At 38.4% G+C, this 12,944-nt stretch overlaps 1 protein-coding gene across 1 annotated transcript; it reads left to right on the top strand.

Moving 5' to 3' along the window:
* The first annotated feature begins 6 nt into the window (after nucleotides 1–6).
* ENY2 (ENY2 transcription and export complex 2 subunit) lies at nucleotides 7–6,814 on the top strand. The gene is made up of 4 exons (XM_010709210.2): nucleotides 7–236; nucleotides 2,253–2,323; nucleotides 5,721–5,795; nucleotides 6,551–6,814. Exons 1-4 carry the CDS (start codon nucleotides 169–171, stop codon nucleotides 6,625–6,627), a joined length of 291 nt encoding a protein of 96 aa, XP_010707512.1. The 5' UTR covers nucleotides 7–168; the 3' UTR covers nucleotides 6,628–6,814.
* Nucleotides 6,815–12,944: the final 6,130 nt, after the last annotated feature.

Below are 12,944 nucleotides of genomic sequence, written 5' to 3' on the forward strand. Positions count from 1 at the left end.
AGCCGGGACTGGCGGCGCTGTGCTGGCTGAGCGCTGCGCTCCTTCTTTCCGACGGCGCTGCCCGCGTGCGTAGGTCTGCGCCTTGCTCTTTATTTTAGTGCTCCTGGCGCTGCTCGTCTCGCTCAGCCTGACTTCCGTGCAGGGTGGTGGAAAACTGAGATTTGCAAAATGAACAAAGATGCCCAGATGAGAGCCACCATTAACCAAAAGCTGATAGAAACAGGAGAGCGAGAGCGGTAAGTCCGTGCTGTAACAGGCCCTCAGCATCGGCAGACGTGTAGGGTGCCTGGGTCAGTTTAGCTCCAAAGTCCTCAATGTCTGAATGCTAAGATACACTGTGTTATATAAAACTTTATGACAGCATTACCTTCTGAAGAGTTTTATTCTAATGTTACCCTTTAGGGGAGAAAGTCTGGTTAAAATAATGGACAGGGAGTGGTTGGCCTGAAACTCTAAAGCTTTTTCCATGCAGTATGTTGTGTTGGAGAACTATTGCCTTGTACACAAATTGCTCTCCCTCTCTTCCCTCCTTTCCTCCTTTTTTTTTTTCTTTTTCCCTCCAGTTAAATTGTGTTATGTCCTGATAAAGAGAGTGAGACATTTCTACTTTTAAAGTTTTTTTGTGTGCCTTCTTTTGTTAAGGAATGAAATATGCAGGGGATTGCATAAAAAGGCACTTGTGCAAATCACTGTATGTCCCCAGCAAAGACAAAGGGGTGAATGGCACGGTGTGGTACAGCAGCTAGTTTTCAGCCTTTTGTTGTCTCCTCAGTCTACTTGCACTGCATTCAGGTATCATTAGCCTGCTTTTGACTTTCCAGTTCTCCTTCTTTAAGTGTAGTTGTAACACTGTGTCCCAAAAGCTGCATTTCCTTCACTGTTCTATACGTATGTAAGATAGGAAGAGGATACTTCTTCCTAGGCCATGACGCAGCCCTGTACCTACTGGAACCTTTTGGAGACTGACACGTTTCTGTGTTATCTGCTCACTGCAACCACTGCCTTGGTGACTTCACAGAGCTTCAACAAAGCATGCCATTGCTTGAGATGGTGCTGGGAACTATTTAACTGTAGAGTTTTGACAGGATGTTAAAAGCTGTATTACAAAGCAGCTTGATCAGAGACAAAGCACTCTGATTTCTTGAGTTAAGAAATACCTGAAAGCAGCAAAGTTTACCTGTATAATTATTCTGCTTTCAGCAGTTTGTCTTCCTTCTATGCAATTCATAGTGTATATATATATATATATGTGTGTGTGTGTATGTGTGTACCTTGTACAGCATCTTCCTGCACTTCATCTCTTCTAGAAAAACAGAATTTTGCTAGAGTAATTCAGGATGGTACAAGATAAGCTGGCATAGGAAAAAGGGTGGATATGTTACTTTCATCTTGTTTCTACTGTTTTTCAATACTGTTTCTTTTCTAGTTTGCTTTCAGTACTCCCTTTCAATGTATGGTATGCACGTATCACTGCAGTAGGTGGTTGTACATCTTGTCCATGTATAGTCTAAATTCTTATTTCTTATGCTTAACATTTTTAGGAAGCACTAGAGCTTTTTTTTTTTAGTTTAATTGATACAATTTAGTAGAAAAGATTCCTTTTATTGTTGTAACATCTAGATTTCTGTTATTTAATCAGTCGGATTTCTCATTAACAATTTGAGATTGAAATATCAAAAAACTTTTTTCAAATTAAAAGAGGAAGTGGTACTGTTTTTCTTTGCTGCCCCAAAATGCAAGCTCCCTATCCCTTCTTGACCCAACACAAATTAAAACGCTACTGGAGAGACAGTGGACAACATAAATGGCACCAAATTCTTCTTTCAGAAAGGAGAGGAGGGAAGTTTTCTTTATTTTGAAGCTCTGGTTTCAAATAAAATACTTTGAAAGTTGGTGTTTGTGGCTAAATTGACTTAGTTCATACAATCATTAAGGTTGGAAAAGGCCACTAAGATCATCTAGTCTAACCACCAACTCACCGTCCTGCCCACTAAATAGTGTCACCAATTGCCATGTGTATCTGTTCCTTGAAAACCTCTAGTGATTCACAGGCTTAGCTTCTAAATCAACTCCTTCTCACAGTTTACCATACACGGTAAACTGAAATTCATAGTAATACAGGATAACTTTGAATGCAATTCAGCCATTTCTGCTGCTGTCTTGGAAATTCTGCTATGAGTAGCAATGAAAACATATTTGAGCTTGTTAGGGATATTTGCTGTTCCTAACAAGTTTGTTTATTGCCTTAACAGCCTTAAAGATTTGCTGAGAGCCAAGTTAATTGAATGCGGCTGGAAGGATCAGTTGAAGGCACATTGCAAAGGTAATGATGCTCAAGTAACTAGCATCCTTTGTGGGCAGCTGTGGCTGTGGCCAAGTAAAGGTTCTAGATTCAGGCTTTACTGCCTAACAGTAAATTTAAATGATGTTTAGGGAAGAGGAAACTATCCCTGTTAATTGGTTTCACATGCAAGAAAGCATCTTGCCGTATTTGGGGAAAAAAAAAATAATCATGAAGCTTTCTTCTGGTTTGAAACTTATTAAGCTCCTGATAAAAGTATTGGAATTGGTACCCTAAATATTTAACTGATGTTTTAAGGCTCCTTAGAAGCGTTCTTACAGCTTCATAGAATCACAGAATCACAGAATTGTAGGGGTAGGAAGGGACCTCTAGAGATCATCAAGACCAACCCCCCTGCCAAAGCAGGTTCCCTACACCAGGTCGCACAGGTAGGCGTCCAGGCGAGACTTGAATATCTCCAGAAAGGAGACTCCACAACCTCCCTGGGCAGCCTGTTCCAGTGCTCCGTCACCCTCACCGTGAAGAAGTTCTTACGCACATTCGTGCGAAACTCCCTATGCTGCAGCTTATGTCCGTTTCCCCTCGTCCTGTCTCCACGTACCACTGAAAAGAGACTGGCCTCACCACTATGGCCGCCACACCTCAGATATTTATAAACCTGGATCAGGTCCCCTCTCAGTCGTCTTTTCTCAAGGCTAAACAGACCCAGTTCACTTAGCCTTTCTTCATAGGGGAGATGCTCCAGGCCCTTCACCATCTTTGTGGCCCTCCGCTGGACTCTTTCCAAGAGATCCCTGTTTTTTTTGTACTGGGGAGCCCATACCTGGACACAGTACTCCAGATGAGGCCTTACCAGGGCAGAGTAGAGGGGGAGGATCACCTCCCTCGACCTGCTGGACACGCACAGACCATACAGCTTTTTGTTTAGAGGGAGATGAATTCCATTCTACAGATGGATAAAAAAAAGGAGAATGGAAAAGGAAGAATATACAGTAGTACTGTACTAAGAAAAGTATGAGAAAGAGTACATTTGTACTAGTTTTGAACAATTATGAAAATAAAATAATGTATCTAAATGAGGAAAAGCAAGCTGATGAACCATTAAGTATATAAATTTTTAGTTTTCAGAAAACTGTTTTTCATTACTGCAACTTACTGACTTGTAAACTGTTGTTTTAAAAATAGTATTTAAACCTCTAAGAATATTACTAAAATAACATATGCAAACAACATGTCCATTTAGCTTTTGCTTTAATTCTGATTTGGTCTATCAACCAAATATTTATAGAACTGTGTTTGCTAAATTGTTTTCATAGGTGGATTTGCAAAGAAGGCTGAAATGATGAATGCTTGCAGTTTTCTGCCTGATACCACTGCCAGAGATTACCCATTTATATAGTACAGATAATGAAAGGAATGTTTGTCTGCCTTCTCAACTGTACACTTTATAATCTGCTGTTGTAAAGTTAGTTGAAGTTGTTGGGTTTTCATTAGTACTTAGAACTGTAACAGCATCTGCTGAGAAGGCAAATAAAAGTTCAGTTATCCCTACAAAGAGCATAATAACCTTCAGTAGAAAGGTAAGAGTGTTGGTTGGTTTTTGTTGTTTTTTTTTTTTCCCCTCTGGTTGTTTTTACTGCTCTTCAATCTAGAAAGTCCTGTATGCTGGTCACAACAGCCCCGGGCAACATACAGGTGTGGGGAGGAGTGGCTGGAAAGCTGCCTAATGGAAAGGGACCTAGGTGTACTGATGGACAGTTGGCTGAATATGAGCCAGCAGAGTGCCCAGGTGGCCAAGAAGTGGCATCCTGGCTTGTATCAGGAATGGTGTGGTGAGCAGGACTAGGGAAGTCATCCTGCCCCTGTACTCAGCACTCAAGGCCTCACCTTGAGTACTGTGTTCAGTTTGGGGCACCTCAGTACAGAAAGGACATGGAAGTGCTGGAGCAGGTCCAAACAAGGGCAACAAGGCTTATGAAGGGCTTGGAGAATGTGCCCTACGAGGAGAGACTGAAGGAACTGGGGATGTTCAGTCTGAGGAAAAGGAGGCTGAGGGGAGACCTTATTGCTCTCTTCGAATCCCTGAAAGGTGCTTACAGCAAGAGTGGGGTTGGTCTCTTCTCACCGGTGACAGGATGAGGGGAAATGGCCTTAAGTTGCAACCAGGGTAAGTTTGGGTTGGCTATCAGGAAACACTTCTTTACAGAAAGGGTTGTTAATCACTGGAATAGGCTCCCCAGGGAGGTGGTTGAGTCACCATCCCTGAATGTGTTTAAAAACCATTTGGATGTGGTGCTCAGGGACATGACTTAGCAGAGGATTGTTAGATTTAGGGTAGTATGGTTAGGCTGTGGTTGGACTCAATGATCTTTAAGGTCTTTTCCAACCTGAGCAGTTCTGTGATTCTATGATTTTGTGATAGAACCATAGAATGGCTTGGGTTGGAAGGGACCTTTGAGTGTCATCTAGTTCCAACTCTTCTGCAATGGGTTGGATGTCTTTCACTACATTAAGATGCTCAGAGTCCCTGATCTTGGGCGTTTCCCAAAAGGCGGCATCCACAGCCTCTTGCTATTGTAAACAAGGGACAATAGTTGAGCAATCCAAGATAAATTTCTACTGGAATTCAACCAAGAAAAATAGTTGACAGATAGTTCACACAGTGTCAGTTGAGAAAATATATTTGATACCTTGGTGACTAGGACTCTCCAGTTCTGCATACTGATATGCAGTTAAAACTTGCTTTAAACAATATTTATTTTAGGTTTATGCTTTTGAATTGAGACATCTTTTCAGCATTGACGTTTCCATTTTTTTTTCAGTAGCCTTCTATACAGTATAAGTAAGCAATTTACTTAAATACCAGTATGTGTTAAACGTACAGGATATCATAAGCATAGCTTTTATTTTGATGCAGATTTATATCTTTCTTTCAGAATTGCTTTTTAACTTTGCTGGAGTATAGAGAAATACATTGCTTAAAATACTTGAAGTAATTGTAAATAATTACTGCCTCTGTGAAGTAAAAATCTTTTTCAAATTCCATTTCTTTCTCTTCAGAAACATTATTCACGTAGCAATGAGATGAACAGACCAGCTTGCAAACTACTAAACTTTCTAGTAATATGCACAATTGATGATGTTCAGATTAAGCTTAAACTTTCTAAAATTTTATTTTAAGCTATGAGCTGACAGATACATCAGTGATGGTAGGTTTCCATATTTATATCTATGTTATGAATTGGAGATCTAATCCACTGTTCAATGCAGTATAAAAAGTGAATTAATAATCTAATCTAGGTCAAGAGCTAAAGGCTTCCCTAATGACCTATGAGTGTGTGCTTTGTGTCTTAATCACACAAGCTTTGTCTTCTAATTAATGTGTTAAGACTTCAAATATGTATTTTGTCTTCCCCAGATGTCATTAAAGAAAAAGGATTAGAGCATGTTACTGTTGATGATTTGGTGGCAGAAATCACTCCCAAAGGTAGAGGTAAGAAAGCACAAAAACAGACATTATAATACATTAATAAACATAATTACCTGTATTGCAAGAATATTTTGAAAGCAGTACTATGAAACTGCCTATGTTGGATACAAGGAAAAATGTTAATATCTGAATGTTAACTCTGAATAAAACATGTAAGTTAAGTAACAGCTATTCAGCGTTTGTAATGAGCTGTGTGTGTAAACTACTACAGATTGTTATTTAGTCATGAGTCTGTATCTATCTTTATGATTGATTTAATGCTCCCAAGAAAAAAAGGGTATGAGGCAGAGTTGTTTCAAAATTCCAGTTCTCTTTTAAATGGAATTTCTGGATTAATGGTACTGGCATGAAGAGAAGTAGAAAAAACAAAGGTCAGCATGTAAATGCAGGACATATGGAATCTTAAAATACTGTTGTTTTCTTTATGTAGTTCATGAACTCTCTAATAAGCTTTGGTGTTAGTGGGAGAAACTTCATTCAATCTTAAAAAATAGGCCTTCAAAATGACTTACTGAAGATCCTCACTCTTACGTCATGGCTGAGATTGTTGCTTTTAATTTTGTGAAAGGAAGAAGTACCCAGGATTATCAAACCAGTTTTTGGTCACTATATCCTGTTTACTGTTGAATAATTATTTCCCTAAGAACTTTTCCAATTTTCTTGACTGTGGCCAGAAGAAACCATGTTAATATTAGTGTGTTTTTCTTTTTGTTTTTTGTTTGTTTGTTTGTTTGTTACTTCTTGCTTTTATTTTTCAGCCTTGGTACCAGACAGTGTGAAGAAAGAACTCTTACAAAGAATAAGAACATTCCTCGCCCAGCATGCCAATCTTTAACTTCAATGGTTGTCTTGGATACAGCATTTCTGTTTCTGCATTATGTCAGTCATGTCAGGATGGAATGCAGTTTCCATGCTTAAGGATTGAAGTGGTTGTTTTTTTTTTTTTTTTTTGTTAAGATGAGTTGAAATTTCACTGCACTGCATCAATTTCTTGGTGTTATTTTAATAAAAAATTCTGTGGACTTGTGTTTCTATGGCTCTTCATCAGCACTGTAATAGGGTGACACCTGTATCAGTTTTCAGCTTTTAGTAGTCCAGTTTTGTACAGTTGTGTAAAGTTAAATTTTTTTTTAACAAATATGTTAACAGGTAATGCAGAAGAGAAAAGAAGTCTGGAATATCAGCTATGACACGCTGTTGAGCATTTTCTTGCTTATTTTTCTTATGTATTGGGATAGCATGAAGAAATTCAAGACTGTCTTCTGTAGTAATTCATTGTTGCAGAGTGGTTCAAAGTCTCTGACTTGTGTTGCAAATACTCAGTAACTCATAAGAGGTTTAATGATTCAAAAAAAGGCAATTGTATCTTTTGTAAGTAATTTGCTACTCCTTTTTCTCTTCAATCAAAAAAGTCATTATCTTGATACTGTTTTCTAGCTTAGCCAGGATTATTGTTAATTTTCAAATTATGTGGGTGTTTTGAAATCTATATGATACACTAATAATGCAACAAGCATCAAGATTATAAATTTTTAATTATTATATTTGGAACTGCAACATCAGCCAAGACTGTAAATGATGGAAAAAAATAAGAAGAGTTGATGAAAAGGAAATCGGGAAAGTGGCTTTGTAGGAAGAATGTTCAGTTTTAGGGAACTTCGATTTGAGATAAATTTCAGTTGATAAGGAAGTGTAAATGAGCATAAGGAGAATCTCAATAAGCTAGTAACCTGGCTACGAGGAAAAATTAGTAGCTGAATGTAAATCTAATTACTCCAAAGTGGAAGAACTCCAAAAGGCATCAGAGTTGTTGAGGCAATTTTGCTTACTCGGCAGGATGGCTGGCTGGAGTGGTTACCCAAGGAGTCCGGGAGGTGGCAGCCACAGCCTGGGGATTGCCGTGGGCTCTGCTGCATCCTTGTTCAGCCACTTCTCCAGAGAAAATAATATACTCTGTGACAGAGCTGGGTTTTTGTTTCACATACTGAGTGTTTGAAGCCAGACAGCTGGGGCAGCAGCTGAACCAGTCCAGTTGGTGGTAAATAGCTGTGATGGAATGGCAGAGGTGTGATGATCGATGCTGGAGTGCAAGTGTATGAAATTACCTGCTCGGCTGTGAATTAGTGAACAGCAGGGTGTGATGGATCTGCCTGTAACAGTACACTGTACAAGGCCGAGTTCTTGCTGAGACTGGAACTCAGCACAAGCCAAGGCCGGGGTCTGCCATGTAACACAGCTGGAGCTTTTTAGGCTCTGGCTGGTACTGCTATGAACCACGCCAGTTAGAGCACGCTTATGTTTTTGTCTCTACGCTGCTGAATAATGGTGGACACTAGAAAGAAGAAGATTCTTTCTTCCACTTAAAGGCCCATACACTTATTTTGTAAAATGATTATTTGCAATGAATATGTTCTGCTTGATTTCAAAGTCTGAGTGTTTATTCTAAGCTCTTCATTGTAGGTTTAATTCGCTCAGTGGTAACTGATAGAAGACAGAATGTTTCTTCACGTAATCCAGCATAATATGTGCTGTTTAAGTATCTATGTAATGCAGGGCAAGGCTGTAAAATATCTTCCACATCCTTCCTCTGTTGTTCTTAGAGGCTTTTTCCTGACATACTTCAGTATTTTCCACATGCCTTTAGAAGTCTTTTCTTGATGAATGGCTGCAGTGTACCTAGAACTTGCTCCAAACCAACCACTGATTTCCTTCATTTTACAGCTCCAGCAGTATGAGAGAGCCAGACTTCATGTGTTCATATATCATACTGTGTAAGGCTTGTTGTCCAATTAATAAACATTTGAGATTTCATCTAGAACATGACAGTTCTCTAAATACATCATTAACTTGCTGTCAGTGCTGTGTCGTTCTCTTTTATAGGCAGTTCATTCTTGGCACACAATAAAGACTGGACACATGAATTTTCACAAAATTGTGCTAATCAATCTGAACTTGAAGGCTGAAACACATACTTCCAAAAATAAGTTGTAATGTTTCGCCCAGGCTGGCTTGGAACATAAGAGCGTTCAGAGAAAGAGAGAATTCCAGCTGACCAGTCACACGTCAGCAGCTTGTCTGCATGGCACGGACTGAGTCTGGTATCAAAACTGAGAGCAGCACATTCTGCAGTGAGGTCTGTTCATCAGATCAGTGCAGCTTCTGTACTTTAAGTAAAAAGCATAATTAACTACCTATACGGATCCAAAGAATACTGCTCAGATATCTTCATAAGTATCTAAGAATGATATAATTATAAGGTTAGGTTGCATTGGTATTGGCCAGAGGTTTCTTGAGAATTAAAATGCTCCCTTTAGGGACATCATATTTTTGTTTAACTGTTGCTTTCATTATCAGATGCACAGGGATGGGTTTGTTTTGCAAACTGTTGTTTGCACAATCTGTTTCTGCTCATTTGGCTGAGGATTGAAAACAATTGGTAATATTCAAGATGCAGCCAGAAAAACCTTTTATTTTTCTTGCTGTTTTTGGGGTAGATTTTTTTTTGCACACTGAAAAATAAGATGACCTGTGCTGCTAGAAGTCCCATACCTACAACATATACAGACAGATGTGTTAACTTATGGTCTGATTTTTGGGTGGCCCTGTGTGAGGCCACCCAAATGACTCAATGATCCTTACAGGTTCCTTCCAACTCAGGATATTCTATGATTTAAAAACTTTTTCCCCCCAAAATTTCAGTATGCCTAATGTCATGAAGTGTATCTGTTCCTTAGAAATGTTTTTGGTAGACAGCACCCAGAAATAAACAGCTAAGAATGTGTCAGTTTAAGATTGATGGAAATTATCTCAGCTGTGGATTCACACCACTTTTAGCTGACAGCCATATAGATAACTCTAGCAGCAGAATCAGGTTAGTCTTCCTGCAGACAAGCCTGTAAGAAATAATGGGTCAGCTAGAATAAATTAGTATATCTCTGGCTGTTTACTGGACCAAATTCTATGTGACAGTAATTTGAATAGTCCTCCCAGTGTCAGTGGAAGACCAGTAGAGAAAAGTTAGTTCATCCTCTCCTTTAGTCAGTCCCTGAGGGGATTGAAACACAGTCTGAAAAAAAAGTGAAGCACACGGTGAACTGAAACATTTTTTAATTTTAATTTGTTTGGTAATTATTTTCCCAAGAAAACTTCTCTGTATTGATATGGTCTGTTTAAAAGAAGCAATTAATCAGCAACATCACCACAGAATTATGCTGAAATATCAAACTTACGCTCACATGCCTTAAAGCCTTATCATTTTGTCACCATGATTTTTTCAATTTTTTTCCAATATCTATTAAGTTTTTTTCTCTTCTTCCTTCTTGTTTACTGCCATAAAATTAACATATAAAATTTTATTGCTTTGAAAACAAGCATGTGAAAATGCTTAAGTGCTATTATTTTTGCTTCTCAATTCCCCAACCTAGATGGCCCTTTGGACTGATAGCTCTGCACTATTAAGCCTGTGTCCTCATATTTTCTTTCACATAATTGAATATGTTTAATTTTGGTGATAAAATATGTTTCAATTGTAGTGATTGCGATATCTTACAGCTTGGGATCTGCCTCACTTACTGACTGAGCTTTCACTAGAGCGATGAAGAATATCCAATGCTCTTACCTTCTGGCTTTCTTTGCAATTGAAATCAGAATTGTGTTCTACTTGGCCTCTTTTTCTCAGCTATTCACTTTCTGAAAAAATAGCTGTGGCTGCAGAGCCAAATTTGTAATGAGTGGAGCCCAAAATGAGGAAAACTTCATTCATTTCCTCATAAATAATTTATGCTTCACTACTTTAGTGTAACAAATAGGTTAATCAGCAGTCTGAATGAGAGAGGATCTAGTCTCACTTGAGGGTATTTCACATTTCCCGTGATGCTTTCCATTTGAACAGTATTATTCTCAAAATGTTCTTTACATTTACCTGAAAAACTAACCAAATGGTTTACTAGCAGATCATTAAAAACAAGCAAACAAACAAAAAGTACCCTCTAAGAAATCCCTGATGATTTCTGTTTGTTAGAGTTACTAGCAGAGAGGTTATCCATTCTTTCAATCACTGATCTAGTCAAGTATCAAGCTGCTGCTGATAAAATCTGCTGTTGACACGCCAGCCAGTGAGCACTGATGAGGGCAGAGCACCCTGTCCTGTTGTCAGCTGGCTCTATTCAAGCCTCCATGTACAAATTCAGCTCTCTCTGAAAGAGCTAGTTTTGTTCATAGTTACTCAAACTTTCTGGAAGTTCAGTACTGGAAGTTCAGGAGTGATCCCTGGAGAAGCCAGCAGCAGCTCAGTTTCTTTCAGCTGAAGAACAAAAACCAGATTATATATACACTCTGCCTTCATGCTTATTCACCATTGCAAAATACACTGAGGTATCCCCAAAAATTTTAAGTTCAGAGCAGTTCACTGACTTGTATAAATGTATTCCACTTTTTTACTCCTTTGGTCTGGAAAAGCTGAGCAGCACTTTAAATGCGATTTTCTGACACTTTTGAGGATGAACCTTTTAATGAATCCTAATGATGCAGTTTCCACAAAGAGAAATGCTGCTTTAATTAAACACAAGCAGAATTTATTAGTCCCATTACAGGTATGATTTGGTAGAATCAAACCCTAGGAATCTACAGTAGAAATGTCAGTAGCAGTTACCAACTGTAATATCTCTTTGTTAACTTAGTGAAAAATATCCTCACATCTAGTTAACCTGTTTCGTAACTTCTTGACATGCATTTTATTCTGAGATAAGTTTCTGCCCAAATCCTGTATCAGACCTCTAATATTTGAGTATTTCAGGTTAGATTTCAAAATACCTGTTGACATTTTTTCGCAAGAGGGTATTTCAGCAAATAGCCAATGGGTGGAAAGAGACCTGTTCTCCCCCTGTTGAGTAAAGATCAGAAAGAATATTATCTTTGTCTAGTTTTTACCTGTTGACATGATAAAGATGACTTAAGTGCTTCCTCATTGCCATGAAATAAAGAAGAAAACATGATGAAAACTGTATTTACTTCATTTCCAAATTTCTTTTCTTTAATTGCTGCCTCCTCTAGCCTATACCTGTTACACAGTCATATTCATGACCAGCTGCTGTTTCACTACCACCATCAAAACTGAGATCTAGATGTCCCTACACAAATTTAATCAAGACAGTAAAGTTTTTCTTAAGCTCATATTAATTTTAGTCAGATTTTGGGAGCTCAACACTTTTAACATCCGTACAGTCTTAGCACATAGTTGCTCAGTTAAGAACCTGAGTTTTGAAGTTTCAGATCTATGAGCATAGGTATTTTATGCTGCACTGATTTATTTTTAAATGAGAAAAGGGAGGATTCATGATTAAGTCTTTTTAGGATTTTTTTTTTTTTTCCCCCTGCTAAACTCTTTCCTCAGGTCTAGAATGATTATTCCTGAAAAGTTTCAATTTAATCTGGCAGAAGGCACAAACAGCATTTTCGTTAAGAAAAAATCCCCATCATCACAGGCTGTAGTTGTCCTGCACTACAATGGATCTATCCCAGTGAATACAAAGTTTAAACTTCTTTCTTCCATACTATCAAAATAAAGTACATTTTGTTTCATTTTTTAGAAGTAGAAGAGAGCAACCTGCAGCAGGCTTTCCAGAGGAGCTGAGCATGCTCCATCCCTGGAGGCATTCCGGACCAGATAAATGGAGCCCTGGGCATCCTGATCTAATGAGAAGCAAGCTTGCCCATGGCAGGGGAGGCGATTAGAACCAGATGATCTTTACGATCTCTTCCAACCCAAGCCATTCTGTGATCCTATAATTCAGTGATCTTACCAACAAGTGGAAATTCTAATACCAAATATTGAAGTATGAACAGCTTCATGATCCACGCCCACCAAAAAAAAAAAAAAACATAGAACATTAGAATTAAAAATTTTTTAAATCTTTAAATTCTTTAAAATCTTGTCTCCCTAACAAAGCTTTGTACCTAATTTTTCCATGCTATGAACTATCTTTTTCATTTCCCTAAATTCAAATCTGTGAAACATATACGCAGGCATGCACGTGTGCATCCACGCACATATTTTTATAAAGCAACGTGCAAGATACTTAAGGATTTAGAGGAGTTGAAGTCAACACTATTCCTAGGATCCACCTTCAAAGAACTTGAATATACTGTATAGAA

Source organism: Meleagris gallopavo, chromosome 3 (assembly GCF_000146605.3).
Source record: "Meleagris gallopavo isolate NT-WF06-2002-E0010 breed Aviagen turkey brand Nicholas breeding stock chromosome 3, Turkey_5.1, whole genome shotgun sequence".
NCBI lineage: Eukaryota > Metazoa > Chordata > Aves > Galliformes > Phasianidae > Meleagris > Meleagris gallopavo.

What these genes read in the sequence shown, in the direction of transcription:
- ENY2 (XM_010709210.2), top strand. Translation starts at nt 169, where the DNA reads ATGAACAAAGATGCCCAGATGAGAGCCACCATTAACCAAAAGCTGATA. An exon ending in GAAACAGGAGAGCGAGAGCG is followed by an intron (nt 237 to 2,252) that starts GTAAGTCCGTGC and finishes TTGCCTTAACAG; the next exon opens with CCTTAAAGATTTGCTGAGAG. An exon ending in AATCACTCCCAAAGGTAGAG is followed by an intron (nt 5,796 to 6,550) that starts GTAAGAAAGCAC and finishes TTTATTTTTCAG; the next exon opens with CCTTGGTACCAGACAGTGTG.